Genomic DNA, 20,807 nt, shown 5'->3' on the forward strand with positions numbered 1-20,807 from the left:
AATCCTTCTTTGCCAGACTGTAGGGGTCGATTCCATTGCACGTAGCAATCTTCTGAACATATCTAAAGCCAGCAGTGGTTTCTAGATCACGAGCGTACTCTGATAAGTTATCGCGAGTTGTTTGCGCTACGGCAGCCATTTAGACCACCAGCTATTTCATTTCCTGTAAAACCACTAAGAAAAGTCACATGACTGAAACCCAGCAATATTGTTTTCTGATATCCACATCAGTCTTTAAAACAAACAAAAACCTTCATTCAGAACAAAAAAAATAACACTTTCTAGATGGCGTCCATTCATATAAAATGCCATTCGTATCTTCAATTACATGAATCCTATATTACAGAGGAATTTCACCAAATGTTCATTATTATTTGGAATTACGTTTGATTTTATCCTGAACAACTGACGTAAAATTATTTTGGTATTTATATGGATAAAAATACACAGGATTTTCTTGATTACACAAATAAAAAAATGATTTTTCAACAAACTGTTCTGTAAAAGTCTTCATCTTGAGAGCATCTTCAGCGTGAAAGAAACATTTTAATTCTAATAGCGTAAAAAGACAAGACTCCATGCTTTGGCTTTCTTCTTCTTCTTCATCCCATTGCTGGCAAGGGCTGTAAGGGCACCACTGATGACATTTTAACAGTCCATCACTGGTGTGTCTCGGGCATTTTAAACTTGGCAGAGCCCATCCCTCTCCAAGCCTGATCAATGGACAATTTAGAGCCACCAATTAACTTAATCTGCATGTCTTTGGACTGTGGGGAAAACTGGAGGAAACCCACACAGACATGGGGAGAACATGCAAACTCCACACAGAAAGGCCCCCGTCAGCCACTGGGTTCAAACCCAGAACCTTCTTGCTGTGAGGTGACAGTGCTAACCACTACACCACCGTGCCGCCTTTTGGCGTTTTTCAGTATGCATATTTAATGAGACAAAACCTAAAAAAATGAACCTTAATCTTTGGCTGTGAATATTCCAACACCCACCTGTTTTATATTCTCCTTCTCGCTGCTCTGTGGTCTGGACTGGATGCCTGCGCACCCCTGTGACCTCTGACCTGCTAGCAAAGCTGACAGTGAACAAAGGAGACACAGTATATTGCATGTAAAACTTATAATCTTCTACAATACCAGAAGTATTTTTAAAAGAGTTCTTATTCAGAAAGGAAAGTCTAGGAGGTGCTAATCTAAAATCTGATTTCAAGACTATAACTTTTTCGCTTTTTCACAAAAATTATAGATAACTGAAAGGGCGCAGAAACCCGTGAACACTTTTATCATCCTCAATAGGGTGCATCAGTTGCCCCCTAAAAATGAAAAGTTCCTCCGATCATGATGCATTTTTGTTTTTATGTTCCTTTTGGTAAGAAAACACACTGGGTAAAATATTTTGACAAAATTCAAAAGTTTAATGGTGGCACCAGGAGCTCGAAGTTATGGAAAAAGCTGCTATTTTATGACTCTTATGACACAATTTCGATCGCTTTTCATGAAACATTATGGCACCTTATAGAGTATACCAAATATCTTAGATCCACATTTTTAGTACATATTCTAAATATATTATCAAGCACAGTTTGAGTTTTAGCTGTTCATTGAATCATTGTTCAACTACTTTTAACAATACAAATGTATTATGAATCACATTAATGCTTCTCAATCCCTTGCAAAGGTTCTTAACATGATCTCTGGGTCACAAGAAACCAATAAATGGAGTCCAACATTGTGATTCAAACCTTACGCGAAAACATAAGCGGTTTTTTTGGCAAAAAATGAACCTCATGGTGCCACCATTAGACTTTTGAATATGGTCAAAACATTTTACAGGATGTCTTTATTGGTGAAAAGGAACACCCAAACAAAAATGCATCAGATTTTATGAAAGTGAGGGCAACTGATGCACCCTAATCCTCAAGAAATATAGATTCTATCAGAATAAACCTGTCAACCAGCTCTGCATTCGGTTTTGAGCTTCTAAAAGCCTGTAGCAAAACCATTGCAAAGGCAGGCTCTTAAAGGAGAACTGAAGGCAAATTTTTAATGATCAAAATTCTATTTCTCTCATTTTATTAAATACAGGAATGCATTTTTGATCGCTATTTTGTCGCTGCTATAGCAAGTTATGCGTGTGTGAAACATGCTCTGTAATATATCAGTCCATATGTCAAAGCAATGGCTGTAAACGAGATTCGCTGAGACCTGTGCGAGACATCGTAGGACGGAAGTAAAACGTACAGCAGAAATCAAAGTGACCGACATCTGCCAACGTTGCCAAAAGACGCGCGCGCCCTCTTTCGAATGCTGATGTAATCAATCCGGAAGTTTTGTTTGTTTTGATAGCAATCAGGAAAGTTTGAAAAAAGTAGGCAGTAATCGTCATTTAAACTCGTTTTTGTGCGATATTTCATTTGGAAAATAGTTTTCAAAATGGCGGCACTGACACCTGGCTGACACTTCACATTTCGAAGTCTCGCACAAGTCTCGTGAAGATCGTGTGGAGAAGCGACGCCTGCCGTGGACCAAACGAACTAAATTCAACACGGCTAAAACCCGAATAGGCCGATAAGTATAATATTTAATTGCAATTAGTTGCCAATACGAGTCACGATATAAGGTTACTAAAACCGAAAACGTAATTGAATAACATGCTAATTAAGAAATAAAGCAAGTTTAACAATGACTTCAGTTCCCCTTTAAACTGGAAGTCATGGTAGCTTCCGTATCTCCACATACTTATCATAAGACAAGGTCCGAGTCTGTGAAGTGAAAGTAATAGAAGTGATAGAAGAGAGGCTAATGAAGAAAACTCTGAAATAATATGCTAATCTGCTGGCTAATATGCACTGTCTGCAGTTTGAGGTTTCCCCAGGGGGCGCCACAACACTTAACAAAGCAGGCCTTAGACTTAGGTGGGGTTTACATTAGACCGTATCAGCGGATCATCAGATTAACGTTTTTAAAACGATTAGTGTGCACACAGCAACACCAATACACGATTCGCGTGCACATAGCAACGCCAATACACGGATACGCTCGGCTCCGCAGGCATCCTGCGCTCCAAATCACTCCGCCCTGAACAGCGAGTGCCCTCTGGAGGGTGCGCACTCCGGCCCTGCGCAGCTCACAGAGCGCGCGAGTGAAGCGCACGAGCAGTGATTCGGGACTGAGCCGCTGTGTGTGTGATCTCAGTGCATGTCGGGCATGCGCGTCACTTACCACTTGCAAGTGGAAGGATGGCAAGCCTAAAGACAATCATAACTACACAATGGGCAGTATTTGCATCAGTATTTGCAGTATTTTCATACTTTTATACTCTTTAATGAAAGGTGATACAAGGCGGAAGTCCGCGCCGTTTTTCAGCAGTCGCGTCACATGAACAACGCCAGCGAATCAGGAAGGTGGATGTCACAGTGACGTTGTCCAATGACGACGCCAGCTAGAGCTCAGCACAGCGTATCCGCGTATTCTCAATGTTTACACAGCACCGGACCAGACACGATCTAGATTGAATACGTGGACCCCGGCGGATTCCCATTTCCCGGCGTTTCCAGGTGTTTTAATGTAAACGGACAGTGCATCCGTGAAGAAAACGAGACAGATACGGTCTAATGTAAACTTGGCCTTAAAAGGTTTAAAGTGCATATCACAGGTAAATTCAGGAGCAAGATCAATGTAATTCTCCTATTTTATATTAAACTTTGGTCAAATATCTGTAACATTCTGCATTTTGTGCAATAGCATGGATTAAAGCAAAAAAAAAAGATTTGACTGAAAATTTACGGGGGGGGTGTTATGGGTGGATTTCGATGAAATTCTACGGGGGGGGGTTATGGGTGGATTTCGATGAAATTCTGAGAATGGTTAACTTAGAACTGATAACTTTATTATCAATTAATTAATGGATTAATATATTCAATTTATTGCACTTTCTTTCCATTGCTTCCGTATATTATTTTTTTGTGGCAAACCACACAAATGCAAGCGCCTGGAATGTTTAGTTTTTTGCACCATGAACTAAATGGCTTTCCGTTTTCACCTATTTCGTACAGCCAAGCCCACCTCCACTTGTTTTTTACACCTTTATCGATGGCAGACACATCAGTGCCTTCTTTCATGTAAAGCGCATCCATGCTGCCGAAACCAAAAGCAGAATGACATGCTCCTCTGTGCTCGACGTCAATATAGAAAAAAGTTTGGATCTTTGCTTAAATTAAAATTAAAATTATAATTTGACCTTACTTTGTGTTGAATACGACTTCAAAAACAATTCAAGATTTTATTAAGAGAAATATTGTGGCCAACACGAGTGTTAAGTTACCTAAAAGATCGCGTGAAGTTGGCTGCTATCTACTTTGCGTTCGTTCTCATTTTCCTCCATCATTTCATAGGCCAGAAACAGATGCTTTGACGTAATTTAACTTAGTAGGCTATGATTATTATTTAACCGTAGTCTTCTAGACATTTTGACTGTTTGGGGCATTGAACGCTGGTGTATGATTTTCAGGGAATAAAGTTTAGCGCATGTCGGAACATCATTGTGTTCGCAGCCTCCAACTCCTCAAACGTCCTTTAAATTGTGATATAACGTAGGCTATAAGGCACGGTTCTAACATACCTTACACATTGGCCTAACGAAAATAATAATTGTTGGGGCGTCTGCTGATTTGTTAGTTATAAATTTAGGTCTAATTACTTCTAACAGTCTGCAAGCATTGCACTGTCAGGTCTTCAAGTCTGGCTGAAGCAGAGGAGCGGGCTTTCCGGGGTTTATTTTTTCGTTTTTTTTTTTTTAACATGCTCTATTTCTATATGTCCAAGTTTGAACTAAGTCATTTTGGCAAGATTTAATTTAATACAAAACAGAAATGGTCAGACACAAGCACGCCAAGCACATGGGAATGTATTTTGCCAATTTTGACAGTGCATGTTTTTTTAATGCCGCACCGTAGACAGCGAACGTTTAAACATGATCAAACGTAGGAAATGAACGACACAAAGCATGGCTCAAAAACAAAAAAGTTAAATAAACCCTGCTGATAGTTGATGGTGTTGCAACACATCAGTGTTATAACCCAATCTCTACCCAACCACCCGTCATTTTAATTCTCCTCGGATCAGCACTGACCTCACATTTGGCCTTGGGAGAGTTCTGTTGACGGAAATCCATCACACGACGGAAAACTTTAATCCATGCAATTGTTTTACCTTGCGCAATACCAGAAAAATTCAGTTGAAATCGAGCCATTTGAGGCGAATTGGTCCGCCTCTGAAAAAACTTGCCATTTGGATTTCCCGGGAAGCATTGATTTTTGTGACATCGTGTGCGGGACGCCTCCTTCTGAATCCTACGTCAGCGCTGGTTTGTTTATGAGAAAACGACCTGGTGGTTTTCTGCAAATTTCTTCACCGTTATCGCATAATTATTAAAATGGTTAACAGCTGTATCGTCGGAGGGTGTAGCAACACCAATCATGATGGGATTAGTACTCATCGTTTCCCAAAAGACCGGACAATGAGAGAGAAATGGGAGCGCTTGGTCTACACAGGCTGTGCACTGAAACCGTGCAAAGCTCGCGCAGCCTGCTGGCACTTCCGCACGTGACGTCACGAATCTGGCTCCAGACTCCTTTTGGGATTTTTCCAGACACGTTTTGTTATTTTATTTTTTTCTGCTGTAGACAGATGGCCTTGTGCAAAATTACCCTTCTGGATGAGTGTGTAAAGGGACATACTTTCATATAAAAAAAAAAACAAAACACAAAATTGGTCCAGAATATGCACTTTAAAAGGTTTAAGTGATGAAAAATGGTGGGCAATGTTGCCAGGGTCATGGTTTTCATGATAACATAAGCTTCCATCAAAGTGTACAGCCACCAATATCTTGTTTTAAAGCAAACAAGTGGAATGAAATCTAATCAGGTTTTGCAAAGACTGGTGATAGCAAACAAAGGGAAAGTGAGTACAATACAGTTTCAGTTGTAGTATACTATATTGTAAAGATTGAGAGACGGAAAGAGGGATTATGGTGTGGATTATGTCTGTAATGGAAAAAATATATATTACGTGCGCACCACAGTGATTTTATTTCCCATGCAAAGATGGAAAATTTTGTCTGAGCTACTTTATATGCAATTTTTTGAGATGTAGTTGAGCGAGAAATTTCGCTGAGACCTGGCAACCCCGATTGTGGGTATTATAGTACTGTATTATCTGACAGATTTTGACTGATGTTAAGTAAATCACTGAGAAAATGACAATGCAGCTGGAGAGTTACATCCCAAAATCCCACTTTTAACAACCTGAAACAAATGTGAGCTAATTTACTAACAGCTGTTTCAGAGACACCTAGCCTTAATGCGGAGTTTACTTCCGGTGAATGAAATGGTAGTCAGGTAAACCAATCTTATTGCCGTTACGCAAAGACCTAGTGAAACTGTCTCGACTGTTTTCGCAGTCTAGAGTCCAATGTATGGTCAAGATACCTTCAGAAACTTGCTCTTTGCGATGGGATAGATCCTTACCATAGGTGATAAAGAAGGCAACTGGACTTGCTTGTTTGGAATCCTTGAAGATGTTTCACCTCTCATCCGAAAGGTTTCTTCAGTTCTGTCTGACTAGTGGGGCGTTCCAGGCATTTATCCTCTAGTGGACCAAAAGCAAACCTAAAGGGAATCGTTGAGGTCACATGGGTCATTGACAATCTCAGTCATCCTGGAGGTGTTAGGGTCACTGGATGCCGGGTATGAACGGTGTTAGCAGCCTAGAGGGTCGTTAGGGTGATCTGTGGGTTGCTGGCTCTCTCTCTCTCTGCCATCATGTGAGGCCCTGTCTACACGGCAACGGATTCAGGTGAATCTGATAAAATTTTTTATCGTTTCGGCCTGGTGTCCACACGGCACCAGCGTTTTGGGTGCCCCAAAACGAAATCCTTTGAGAACGGGTTCCAGAGTGGAAAAATCTGGCAACGGAGCCGTTGCGAAGTCGTCTGGATGAGTAGAACGGATATGTTTACAATGACGTCACAACCACATGTGCTTCACGCCGGGTAGAAGTGTAACGAACTCGATGCGAGTTGTCAACAAATCCTATAACTTGGTTCATGAAACGCACTTACAAAATATTTTCACTGTGAATATTTATTGTGTAATGGTGCAAAGTGAGAGAGAGAGAGAGAATAGCCCTTAGGGCAGAGTCAATCCCGCCAGCAAAAATAGGGAAAAAAAAGGAGCGATCTCACCTCTTCAGATGTTGGTTTAAGTCCGACAATACATTGCTCAAAAAGGGCGTAGAAGAATAAAGTAATCCATCAGCATGTATCATTCAATTTATTCCGGACCATTAAAGAATTCTGGAGGATATCAGAATGTTGGCGTACCGGCTTCCATCTACCCCCATTCATTCCTCTTTCCGCGTCTCCATTCAAAAAACGAGCACGTGATTTAAAGGGACTATATCCATAGGATACGGAGTGAGAAAGTGTGTGCGTGCGACAGTGACAGGGATAGTCACTGTGCGCATGCGCAATTATGCGCATGCGTCTACTTCTATTGTTCTGGTGTCTCCGATGGGACCGTCTTACAGCGCACCTAGAGGTGTGGCATGTGTATTGCATCGTTTTCAGCAAGCGTTGCGTTGCCATATGGACCTGAAATTTAACTGATCCGTTGCCCATGTGGACGCGATATTAAAAAAAAAAAACTCGTTGCCGTTGTCGTGTGGATGTAGCCTGAGTCATTGGAGTCAGCCGAGTCTTGGTGTGGATGTGTATTCAGTTTTCTGAATATACTGAATATATTCAACTGAATATACATGAAAAAGATGAAACATCTTCAAGAATTTCAAGCAAGTCCAGTTGCCTTCTTTAGCACCTACAGTTTACAATGACCTGGACGACTGAGAATCTTCACACACGATATATCCTTACATGCTAGCAAAGAAGGATTTTTTCCTATGAGGAGGAAAATTATCCATCCATTAAGTTCCCTGACACCTCAAACTACCTGGTGCTGCAGACATCGTTCTACACGGACAAACAGATGAAAACCTGGAAGAGCATGGAGGCGTACAACTTTTTATATGTGGCTGGGTTAAAGATCCGGAGCCCAAGACACTACAAGATAAATCCTCTATCCTGGCTTTTTTTAAACGTGTCTTTGCGATGATTGCTAGGATGCTACAAGTTTTTGTATCAGGTGTAAACAAACTACAGCTTCTCCATTCTCAATCCTCCCTGCTCTTCTCTTCTGGGTAAATCATTCACAAAGATCTACAGAGACCCCTTTAAAGACCTGGGGATTGGTGAAACAAGATGGAGAAGTTATCACAGCTCACTGTAACTGCATGGCCGGGGAACTGTTTTGTGCTGTTAACTCATGCTTTTGTGTTTACGTGGATCGTCTCGATTATCTTATCTCTCTAGTTCAGTGTAGGAGCCCAATCTACATCATCATCATCATCGTCCTTGCAAAGATTGCTAGGACATCCTGATAAATCAATGAAAACATATGCGTTAGTTTACAATATGGCGACCACGATCAAACAGTAAACAAAAACACATCTGAGGACTTAAGCGTCTCCTGAACTTCCTTCAAAACACCACGAAATAATGGAAAATGGCGAGAAAAGTAAATGATTTGTGAATCGAAACGAAAAATCAGAGGAATTTACAAACCTTTCACGAAGCGATCACTGCAAACTCGAGCGTTCTTCCATCGCAGCGAAAGGTTGAAGAGCCACCTTTATTGTCGTCTTTTGGTAAAATCCTTTGCTCTTTCACCCTTTATCACTTCACGGGGAACCCGGAAGAAACTTGTATCAGTTTCATGGTTTGTTTGATTCGAACAGTGCAAAACAACGCAAGCATAAAGCATTTTAAGGACTAGCAAAGGTGCCCTGTGATAGTAATACTTTGTGAACAGTGAGCTCAGCTGACCACCACTTCATGTCTTGCATATCTAATGAGGCGGATGTGACGTCGGATGCAACCCACCTATAAGCCTACGTGGGACAGCAGGAGGACAGAGAGGCATTTGAAAATTGGACATCAATGTTCATTTTTATTCCTGTAGTTTGTCATTTGACGGAGCTAAAAGGTGTAAAGATGTTTGGAGATTTTGACGTAATATACTTTTCTACATTAACTATTGGAACAGTGGAATGTTCAGGACACATGAAGTAAAGGTTGATGGTGAGATTACTGAGAAGATCAAGAACTACGGGGATCTTACAGTTGAGGTTTGCAGTCCCGAGCTGACCGGAGACAAGCGCCTTCAGCTGTTTGATCTCCTCCTGGTACTGGCGCAGTAGTGCATCCTTGGGGTCCTCGTTGATGCGTGGACGGTTCTGGATGCTCTTGGCACGGTTGGCGTAGCGCAGTGTGCTCAGGCTCTCTTCATAGTTGTTGTCAGCGGGGCTGAGGCAGGCTACCATAAGGGTGCGTGTGTTGCCACCTAACGAGTCCTGAAGGAGGCGAGTAAGCTTGGAGTCACGGTAAGGAATGTGCTTGGAGCGTCCATCCACCAGTGCTGAGATGACATTGCCCAGTGCTGACAGGGACAGGTTGATCTTGGTGGCTTCCTGAAGACGGTCTCCTGTAGCACCGGTCTTGGATTGGCGTTCACTGCCAGCCAGGTCCACCAAGTTGAGCTTTCCAGCACGTAAGTGGTCTTCACCAGCAGCATCTTAGATTATATGAGGAAGATGTGAAATAATTTATTTCGTATTGATAGCTTAATGGCAAGATAAATGCAAATGATTTGAATAATATAAAATCAATAATATTCTGGAGCTTATCCTGGGAACACTGAGTGAGAGGCAGGAATATGCTCTGGATGGAACGCCAGTCAATCATAGGGCACCATACACATATACACACCTGGGGCAATTTAGAGTCACCAATTCACCTACTGCCATGTTTTTGGGAGATGGAAGAAAACTGGAGAACCCAGAAAAGACCCACACCGACACAAGGAGAACAAAAGAAACTCCAGATAGAAAGGAGGATCACTTCAGGGACCCTGCAGCTGTGAAGCATCAACGCTACATGCTGCCCCACCATGCCACTTAATACGATCATGTTTAAATGTCCACATCAAGGTGATTTAGATGTCTAGTAACAGAAATTTAAAACAACTTAAACACTTAATCAGAAGAAACATTTGTCAAACATCTGAAGAACATTAGAAGAACCTTCTAGATTGTTATATGGTCATGTGTGTGTATATGTGAGACCCCGCACCTGTGTTGCAGATCTCCAGGTGGATGGTGAATATGGAATGTGAGCGGGAAGAGTCTTTGTTCATGAGTGTGTACCCCACTGAGCGATTTTTCCAGCCCAGGTCCATGATCCGCTCACACTCCCCCACACTGTGCACCGTGTGCATGGAGAGGTCTCGCACATATACTCCTTGCTCTGGATGCTCCTTCAGCTGCTCAACACACCCACAAACACAATATACATCTCAACCTGCAAAGGCAAATTTATATCTTACATATCCTGTAAATAAAAGAGTGACACACCTCCAGCTTCTGTTTAGTGTCTTTTCCCAGAAGGTCCCTGATTTCCTCTTTGTAGATCTCAAGGTAGGAGGCTCGCACAAGGAACTTTGTGTTTTCTGCACACTTTAACATACATTACGGTATTTCAACGTCCACACCATAATTATTGGCACTCCTAAGTAATATTACTCACTGCATTCGAGTTATTTAGTGTCAATCATTTTCATGAAGGGTGCCAATAATTAAGTTTACTGTACATCCAGCTGGAGATAGGGACTGGACAGTACATGGACTGGACAAAGAATCTTAAATACAATTTAGCTAATTTTGTCTCTATGAACAGTCACCTCCACAATTATTGGCACCCTTTTAGCCAAAAGTCAAATAAAAACACATGCAATGTGCAATGTTATGTATGCATGCCATTGGATATTTTCTGTATATACAGATAGCAGGATGAAACTTTAAGAAACCTACTGTACATCTGATTTGTTTATAGAGATAATCAGCTCCATAAATATTGCCCCCCCACCAAAAAAAATGGGTGCAAAAACAATAAACGTGCAATGAGTGATGTTACTTGGGGTGCCAATAATTATAATAACTATTATAATTGACTGTAGACAGATAGTGGGATGCATCCTTCTTCATCCATCCATAGCTTCTGTACCAAATGGCAGGATAATGCTATCTCTATGCAAGTAGTCATCTCCATAATTATTGGCACCCTTCATTTTTAAGAACTGGTCAAACACGAAAAGGAACACTACATGCAGTGAGTGATACTGTTCAGGGGTGCCAATTATTTTGCCACATACATCTTTCAGAGAAAATACTATGATTAAAAAAAAAGCCTTGACTTTTTTTTTTTTAAGTACTGTTAAAGAAAATATATATATATTTCTCCAATTGTTTGAGTGGAAAATGCAAATCATTGTGCGTGATCTTTATTTAATACAAGATTCTCTTTAAAGGCGCCAATATTTCTTCATATGACTGTAAGGGGAAAAAAAACCCCAGGTAGGTTATCAAACCTGGATGGTCTCAAAGATGTGCTCGAAAGCTCTTGGTATGACCCCTCTCTGAGCTGGGGGGTCTGACACACCCTGCATGGTGAAGGATTTTCCACTTCCTGTTTGTCCGTAAGCGAAAATGGTGCCGTTGTATCCTTCAGTGACACCCTGTCACGAAAACAGATCAGAATTAAAGATTAAACTGTCACCATGCTTACTTGTGCGCTATGGAGTCCTTCAGGACCTGTTCATTTTCAGGGGTCATCTTTTGTGTCATTGTGTCATTTGATCTTGACTGCAGTAGACCGAGGCTGTTATCCGATTTACTATCTGTGACACTGTATTCTGTTTCGTGCATGGTGGAAAAGGACTCAAATAAATTTACACCTTATTGTTAACTTTTTCATGTACGGTGCCCAAACTCATAAACCGTTTAATTTAAGTCACTTTTTAGAACTGGATCAGATGGAAATCACCTTCAAATCACTCCAATGTTGTATACACCATGAATATATCCACATTCACTGGATATGAGCAATTGTGCGCTCTGATTGGCTACTCTGCTATTCGGATATCAGCTCATATACCGTGAGTATAGAAAAACAAAATCGCGGCGCGTGTTGCTGAACCAACCAAGGACAAAATAAAAACTCTACGTGAAAACAAAACCCCAAAAAGACAAAAAAAGCAACAAAATATGGAATGAAAGTATTTCACAGTAAAAACGTATCTTTTTTTCAAGAATTATCGCATTTTTCACAAATTGCTCCTGACATTTCGATGGTATGCTTACTTTCTTCATCTTTAAGCATTAAAATTTGTTGAATTTTTTTTAGACTGGTTCAAAAGCTCAAAGAAGTTTGAAAATTACAGAACTAAAATGTCCAAGGAAGAATTAAATAAATGTCTAAAGCTATTCTATAGAGGATTTCGACGTGACGTCACAGGTGACGTGACGCCCCGGTGTCCGCCATTTTGAAGGTCAAGCTAGCTAATGTCAACAACAGTAGCTAGTATGTTACTGTAGCAATGTTTACATTCAGTCATTTGGATGACTGTTAAAACCTTTCAGTCTCAAGTTTTTCCTTTACTGTATTTACTAGTTTACTGAGCTAGCGCGCTCGGGCAGGCTGGGAGCTAGCGCGCTCGCTCCCAGCCTGCCCGAGCGTGCTAGCTCAGTAAACTAGTAAATACAGTAAAGGAAAAACTTATAACGGGCCATGTCTCAACAGACTAAGAAGTTATTTCAGTGACATTTAATAACATTTTGTTTATCCTGAGGACCGAAAGTAAATGAAAATGTGAACAAACCTTAGCTGTCAGTGAACAATTCTGGTGGAAGCAGGTAAACGTCGTTCTCTAAACCTGCTAACCTCAATTTTTGCAAATACCTCTCCCTCTGCTCGCCCTGTAAATGCCCTACGTCGCTGGATAGTGAAGGTGTTTTCTGCATCTCGCTCCTTTTTCTTTTGTTTTTTCCCTGGTATTTCCCACACGCCTGACTGCAGGTCAGGAAGATCACCCGCGCTGCAAAGCCAGAAAAAGATAGCCTGGTAACGTGTACGGATCACGTACACCAGCATCATTGATTTTCTGGTGATATCGCTTCTTACTCGCGTCATCTAGGCCGGATAAAATACTCGACAATGAGACTTCGTCATGATCAACAATGTATCGCTACCGGTAGTCGCCATATTTGTGACCGTCAAAATGGCGCCGGCTACTTGTTGACATGGCAACGGTCACATGGGTCGAAAATCTCTATACCTTGGCACGACAGCAAGACAGCACTTTCTACAAAAAACAAACAAACAAACAAACACTAAAGTCAATTTGTGCAGCCATTGACAGGTTTTTAAGAAGTCTGCCAAAGAGGAAATGATTTTGTCAGACGTTTTGTATAAAGTTTTTATTTATCGAATTTGCAAAAAATAAAAATGCTCTGTTTCTCAAAATCCAGTGAATGTGGATAGAATAAAAGAGTTATTCCACTCAATCTCGTCATACAATAGCTTATAGCCAACTCGGTGCTATGTGCCTCGTCGGCTATCAGCTCATGTACGACTCGATTTCGTGGCATACAGTGGTATGCAAAAGTTTGGGCACCCCTGGTCCAAATTGCTGTTCCTGTGAACAGTTAAGCAAGTTGAAGATGAAATGATCTCCAAAAGGCATAAAGTTAAAGACGACTCATTCCCTTTATATTTTAAGCAAAAACAATTTTTTTTATTTTCATCTTTTACATTTTCAAAATTACAAAAAAATGAAAAGGGCCCAAAGCAAAAGTTTTGGCACCCTGCATGGTTAGTACCTAATAACACCCCCTTTGGCAAGTATCACAGCTTGTAAACACTTTTTGTAGCCAGCTAATAATCTTTCAGTTCTTACCTGGGGGATTTTCACACATTCGTCCTTGCTAAAGGCTTCCAGTTCTACAAGTTTCTTGGGCTGTCTTGCATGCACTGCTTGTTTGAGATCTATCCACAGATTTTCACTGAAGTTTAGGTCAGGGGACTGTGAGGGCCCGGCAAAACCTTCAGCTTGTGCCTCTTGAGGTATTCCATTGTAGATTTTGAGGTGTGTTTTGGATCATCGTCTTATTGTAGGACCCGTCCTCTTTTTAACTCCAACTTTTTTACAGATGGTGTGATGTTTGCTTCCAGAATTTGCTGGTATTTATTCGAATCCATGCTTCCCTCAACCAATGAAATGTGCCCTGTGCCACTGGCTGCAACACAACCCCAAAGCATGATGGATCCACACCCATGCTTCAGAGTTGGAGAGGTGTTCTTTTCCTGGAATTTGGCACCCTTTTTTCTCCAAACATACCTTTGCACATTGTGGCCAAAAAGTTCTATTTTGATTTCATCAGTCCACAGGACTTGTTTCCAAAATGCATCAGGCTTATTTAGATGTTCATTTGCAAACTTCAGATGCTGAATTTTGTGGCTAGGACGCAGGAACGGTTTTCTTCTGATGACTCTTCCATGAAGGTCATATTTGTTCAGGTGTCGCTGCATAGTAGAACAGTGCACCACCACTCCAGGGTCTGCTAAATCTTTCTGAAGGTCTTTTGCAGTCAAACGGGTTTTTATTTGCCTTTCTAGCAATCCAACGAGCAGTTCTTTCAGAAAGTTTTCTTCATCTTCCAGACCTCACCTTGATCTCCACTGTTTCTGTTAACTGCCATTTCTTAATAACATTACGATCTGAGGAAACAGCTACCTGAAAACACTTTGCTATGTTCTTGTAGCCTTCTCCTGCTTTGTGAGCATCAGTTATTTTATTATTCAGAATGCGAGGGAGTTGCTTAGAGGAGCCCATGGCTGTTGATTTTAGGGACAAGTTTGAGGAGTCAGAGAATTTATACAGCTTTGAAATCTGCATCATCTGACCTTTCCTAATGAAAAATTTGAACAAGCCACAGCTCAATAAGCTAATTAAGGTCTGGAACCCTGGTATTAGGGAGCCCAAACTTTTGCATGGTGTTCCTTTTCTGTTTTCACTCTCCAATTGTACAAAACCAAAATAATACACAAATCTTGTAGAAAACGCTGAAAAGAAATGTGTCGTCTTTACCTTTATGCCTTTTGGTGATCAGTTCATCTTCTGCTCACTTAACTATTCACAGTAACAGACATTTTCAGTAAGGGTGCCCAAACTTTTGCATGCCACTGTAACTGTTAACTATCCTAGTGCGTGTTATGCCATTAAGTGTTGCGGTTTCCAATCCAACATGACTAATGGTGACACATGCAGCACGTCATGACCATTTATATCTAAACTTTCTAATCAAGCAAGTTTTCAGTCAAATTAAGTAAAAAACAAACTCCAACAAACATTAGGCTATAAACATGATCCCTTTGACCATGAATGAACCATAATTGGGGGGGGGGGGGTACCTCCACCAGAGGATATGCAATCTCGTTGTACATCTGCTCAGTGGTCTGATCGATGAAGTACGTCCCGTCAAACGTAAACTGCTTGGGCGGCTCCTCGGCGGCTCCGGGCTTCTCGATGAAACATTGGCAGCGGCTGCAATCAACAGACACAACCATCTTACAGTTGAGTGTCTTCTCTCGGTTGTTCAGAGGCCGGCATCGAACCACCACCTTCACCGACTCAGACGCCATCGTGGAGCGCAGGACAGATCAGCTCACACTATCTTTTTCTGTAACAACATAAAATAGATACCTTTAAATCCAAAGATTATATAATGTCTTGAAAGTAATAGACAGGGCTTCACCAATAAAGATTAAACTTCAATCTGGATTAGAGCAATTCCAGCGTTATGGACGTGACACTTGAACTCAAAATGGCAACAAATGACCCAGTGCATGTTTTATTGTCTCCCAGTATTTAAACAGGTGTTGCATATTTTAAGGCTGTACCATACTGGAGAAGTGATAGAACAAGAACAATTCCCATAGTACATCTAGGGCATGCCAGAAAACGCCAATAAAAGATGCGTTATGGACGTGACAGAAAAAGTATCACTTTTCTTGGGTGACTGTACATTTTTATCAAACTCTGTGAAATTGTAAACCTAATGTCGAAATGGAGATATCCATTTGATAGAGGGGTCCAAGGTGAATATTAAAAAATCTTTGTTTAAAATATTTTGTATTTCATGCAGAGTTTCGGAAGGAAAAGTCAGCGTTATGGATGTGACGAAATTCCGTTATGGATGTGACGCGTCTGAAATAGACATGGCATATGTTTAGAAAATCAGCAATTTAACCACCATAACCCTTTGAAAAACTCTCTAAATATCAGCTAAAACTATCAAAGTTCTTAAATAATATTTAGGATGGCTATTGTTTTGCTGTTTTGTGGATTTTTGCATACATTTCTGTGGCTTGTGGCAATAATATAGAATTGTACATGATCAAAGTTGATTTTAGCTTGGGTTTTACATTATAAGAAAGAAAGACTGACAGTGACATATTAGGTTGGTTACAAATTGGTTCAACTTATTCACATCTGTAAAATACAGGCCTAGGTGATATCTCTGGGAGTGGTTTTGATGTATTACATGTTGCTTTATTTTTGCATGGTGAGGTTGACATTTACATGGAATTGCCCATTAACAATTTAAAAACCAAACAAACCACTCAACGTCAATCTAAGTTTACGGTCAAACTAAAATCAGCATCAAAAACAACTCTGACTATTTCAAGTCTGCTGCAAATCAGTTAATATAAAAACCTTTTTTTAATCCAGAGATTAAACAAATGTCTTTAAAGTAACAAGCTTTGTTTCACCCAAAATTAGTCTTAAACCTGGATTAAAAAAAAAAACTGTTGATAGTGATCACTTTTCCAAACTTTACACTGTTAAATAATCAGACTATCAAATCTGATTTTAGTTTTACAGTGAACTTGAATCCTGCTGCTCCATTACTTTAAACACGTTTCAGGAATGGATTCATTTTCATCTCGCAACTGAGCTAGTTTCAATTTCCAAAATACTGTAACAGCAGAACAGAAAACTGGGTTTTTGTGCTCGTTTTTAGTCTAAAGTACAGTACAGGTCTAGAACTAATCCCGGGTTGAGATTATAATCAGAATGGTTCATTTGTTAAGCCATGGTTAAAACAAATTGGCCCTACATGACTTGAATGAATATAAAATATAAAAATATGTAACAAAACTAAAATGATAAGCTCCAAACTCATTAATAATTTTATTTATAAGCGCCTTTCAAGAACACCTTACAACACACAATAAAAATCAACCCAACAGTATTAACAACGCAACACGACATCAACAAGGTAAAAAAAACAAAACAATAAAATTGCAAAAATCATGAGCGCTGAAGTCAGACAGAACAGGCAAATCTGAAAAAGGTGTGTTTTAAGGTGGGATTTGAAGGTTGGAAAAGAGTCAGTATTATGAATGTCATAATAGAAGTGACAGGTGACGCGACTGAAGGTTCTGAACCCTGTGGTCATCAAACGAGCTGGAGGTGCAACAAGATTGATGGAAGAAGTTTAGAGTTACAGCCTAAATGAAGCCAAATTCATAAACATTACCACCAAAAGTAACCGAACATCATGTCGTAACAAATCCATAATCCTAAAAGGGATAAAATCCTCCCCCCACTTTATTTCTTCTTGAAATCAAGATGTCAGTAATTTTGGTCACCAATGTTGGAATGAAACATCTCATCTCTCATCTCATTATCTCTAGCCGCTTTATCCTTCTACAGGGTCGCAGGCAAGCTGGAGCCTATCCCAGCTGACTACGGGCGAAAGGCGGGGTACACCCTGGACAAGTCGCCAGGTCATCACAGGGCCGACACATAGACACAACCATTCACACTCACATTCACACCTACGCTCAATTTAGAGTCACCAGTTACCCTAACCTGCATGTCTTTGGACTGTGGGGGAAACCGGAGCACCCGGAGGAAACCCACGCGGACACGGGGAGAACATGCAAACTCCGCACAGAAAGGCCCTCGCCGGCCACGGGGCTCGAACCCGGACTTTCTTGCTGTGAGGCGACAGCGCTAACCACTACACCACCATGCCGCCGGAATGAAACATTTTGTAAAATTAATTTTTCTAGCTATATGTACATATTTCCTCCCTCCCCTTTTCATAAGGCAAAGTATAAATGATCTCTACAACCGTGCAAAAGTCTTGGCACCCCATTTTTTTCACCCCAAAGGGGATTCCCCCAGTAGATTATTCTCCCCCCTCCAGTACTAAATATTCATTAGTTATATTTATTTTACCATTTTTAAACCCTTTAACTTTTCTAGAAAATGAAATGGAGTCTGAATTGTTTACATTAAATATTAAATGGATAAATATGCATTTGATCTACATGTCAATTAAAAACAATGAGAATTAATGTGAAATAGTGAAAGGTATGAAGAGAATTAAGACATGAGCATTAAAAAAACCCACAGTATACAACTTTATTAGCATTATTTTCAGAAGGGACTTTAGCTGAAGGATCTAGCACTCTAAGAAAAGGCAGCTCGCTATTCTGCCTGCTCGAATGTTACTTAAGATAATAATTTAATAAATATTTACTTACACTACTCGTTGTCACCATTCCGGCGTTAAAAATAGAGTCAAACTCACAACGCGGTTATCAGCAACATCAGAGCTGTACGCCCTGCCATGGCGTGCTGCGTTGCCTAGCAACTTGAAACTCAGCTCGCGCAGGTTTTCCAGTTTTTTCACGACAGTATGCACGTAAATACGTCACCAGCACCGCCATTTTGGTTGGAGGAGTTTTGATTGAACACAAATCTGTTTTGTTAGCAGTTAGTGAAGCAGTGTGTAAAATGTCTCATGATAAATGTACAAGTTAATGAAAAAGAGTGAAAAATTCCTGTTTAAGACTAAAATTAATATTTTCACATAAAGAGATGTCTCTAAAAACGCTAACACACCCTCTAGCATAACTTGGAGACTATTAAACACCTCAACAACAAAACAAGGAATAGTTTGTTCTTCACAGTATACTAGTGCATCTCAAAAAATTAGAATACCATGAAAAAGTTCCTTTTTTCATAATTTAATTCAAAAAGGGGGGCGGCACGGTGGTGTAGTGGTTAGCGCTGTCGCCTCACAGCAAGAAGGTCCTGGGTTCGAGCCCCGGGGCCGGCGAGGGCCTTTCTGTGTGAAGTTTGCATGTTCTCCCCGTGTCCGTGTGGGTTTCCTCCGGGTGCTCCGGTTTCCCCCACAGTCCAAAGACATGCAGGTTAGGTTAACTGGTGACTCTAAATTGACCGTAGGTGTGAATGTGAGTGTGAATGGTTGTCTGTGTCTATGTGTCAGCCCTGTGATGACCTGGTGACTTGTCCAGGGTGTACCCCGCCTTTCGCCCGTAGTCAGCTGGGATAGGCTCCAGCTTGCCTGCGACCCTGTAGAAGGATAAAGCGGCTAGAGAGATAATGATAATTCAAAAAGGTCAACTTTCATATATTCTATATTCATTACATGTAAAGTGAAATATTTAAAGCCTTTTTTGTTTTAATTTTGATGATTATGGCTTAGGGGCGGCACGGTGGTGTAGTGGTTAGCGCTGTCGCCTCACAGCAAGAAGGTCCTGGGTTCGAGCCCCATGGCCGGCGAGGGCCTTTCTGTGCGGAGTTTGCATGTTCTCCCCGTGTCCGCGTGGGTTTCCTCCGGGTGCTCCGGTTTCCCCCACAGTCCAAAGACATGCAGGTTAGGTTAACTGGTGACTCTAAATTGACCGTAGGTGTGAATGGTTGTCTGTGTCTATGTGTCAGCCCTGTGATGACCTGGCGACTTGTCCAGGGTGTACCCCGCCTTTCGCCCGTAGTCAGCTGGGATAGGCTCCAGCTTGCCTGCGACCCTGTAGAAGGATAAAGCGGCTAGAGATAATGAGATGAGATGAGATTATGGCTTATAGCTCATGAAAATCAGAAATCCAGTATCTCAAATTATTAGAATATTCCCTAAGATCAATCAAAAAAAGGATTTACAATACAGAAATGTCCAACTTCTGAAAAGTATATTCATTTATACACTCAGTACTTGGTTGGGGCTCCTTTACCATGAATTACTGTATCAATGTGGTGTGGCATGGAGGTGATCAGTCTGTGGCACTGCTGAGGTGTTATTGAAGCCCAGGTTGCTTTGATAGTGGCCTTCAGCGTATCTGTATTTTTGGGTCGGGTGTTTCTCATCTTCCTCTTGACAATACACCATAGATTCTCTATGGGGTTCAGGTTAGGCAAGTTGGCTGGCCAATCAAACACAGTAATATCATGGTCAGCAAACCATTTGGTAGTACAACCCCTGGCAAAAAGTATGGAATCACCAGTCTTGAATGAGCACTCATTCACACGTTTTATTCTGTAGAACAAACTCAGATCGCAAACATGATACAATAATAAAGTAATTACAAAGTGCACCTTCTTGGCCTTCAGAAACACTAAAAGAAATGAAGAAAAAGCATTGTGGAAGTCAGTAAATGTTACTTTTATAGACCAAGCACAGGGGAAAAAATATGGAATCATTCAATTCTGAGGAAAAAAATATGGAATCATGAAAAACAGACAAACAAAAGAATATTCAAAACATCACTAGTACTTAGTTGCACCACCTCTGGCTTTTAGAATGGCTTGCAGTCTCTTAGGCATGGACTTGAGTGACAAACAGTATTCTTCATCAATCTGGTGCCAACTCTCTTTGATTGCAGTTGCCAGATCAGCTTTGCAGGCCGGAGACTTGTCGTGGACCATTTTTTTCAATTTCCACCACAAGTTTTCTATTGGGTTGAGATCTGGACTATTT

The 20,807-nt window shown here is 40.8% G+C and overlaps 1 protein-coding gene across 1 annotated transcript in view; it reads right to left on the reverse strand.

Annotated features, from left to right (window-relative positions):
- Positions 1-18,659, reverse strand: part of kif17 (kinesin family member 17) — a 48,536-nt gene extending 29,877 nt beyond the window's left edge. Inside the window, exons 1-7 of the mRNA XM_060909756.1 lie at positions 18,574-18,659; positions 15,427-15,695; positions 11,546-11,692; positions 10,533-10,634; positions 10,252-10,441; positions 9,242-9,694; positions 1,002-1,084 (exon numbers count right to left, since the gene is read on the reverse strand). Of these exons, the coding sequence (XP_060765739.1) occupies positions 1,002-1,084; positions 9,242-9,694; positions 10,252-10,441; positions 10,533-10,634; positions 11,546-11,692; positions 15,427-15,657 (1,206 nt within the window). The 5' untranslated portion in view covers positions 15,658-15,695; positions 18,574-18,659. The remainder of the gene's footprint in view (positions 1-1,001; positions 1,085-9,241; positions 9,695-10,251; positions 10,442-10,532; positions 10,635-11,545; positions 11,693-15,426; positions 15,696-18,573) is intronic.
- Positions 18,660-20,807: the final 2,148 nt, after the last annotated feature.

This window comes from Neoarius graeffei, chromosome 26 (assembly GCF_027579695.1).
Source record: "Neoarius graeffei isolate fNeoGra1 chromosome 26, fNeoGra1.pri, whole genome shotgun sequence".
In the NCBI taxonomy this organism is placed as follows: Eukaryota; Metazoa; Chordata; class Actinopteri; order Siluriformes; family Ariidae; genus Neoarius; species Neoarius graeffei.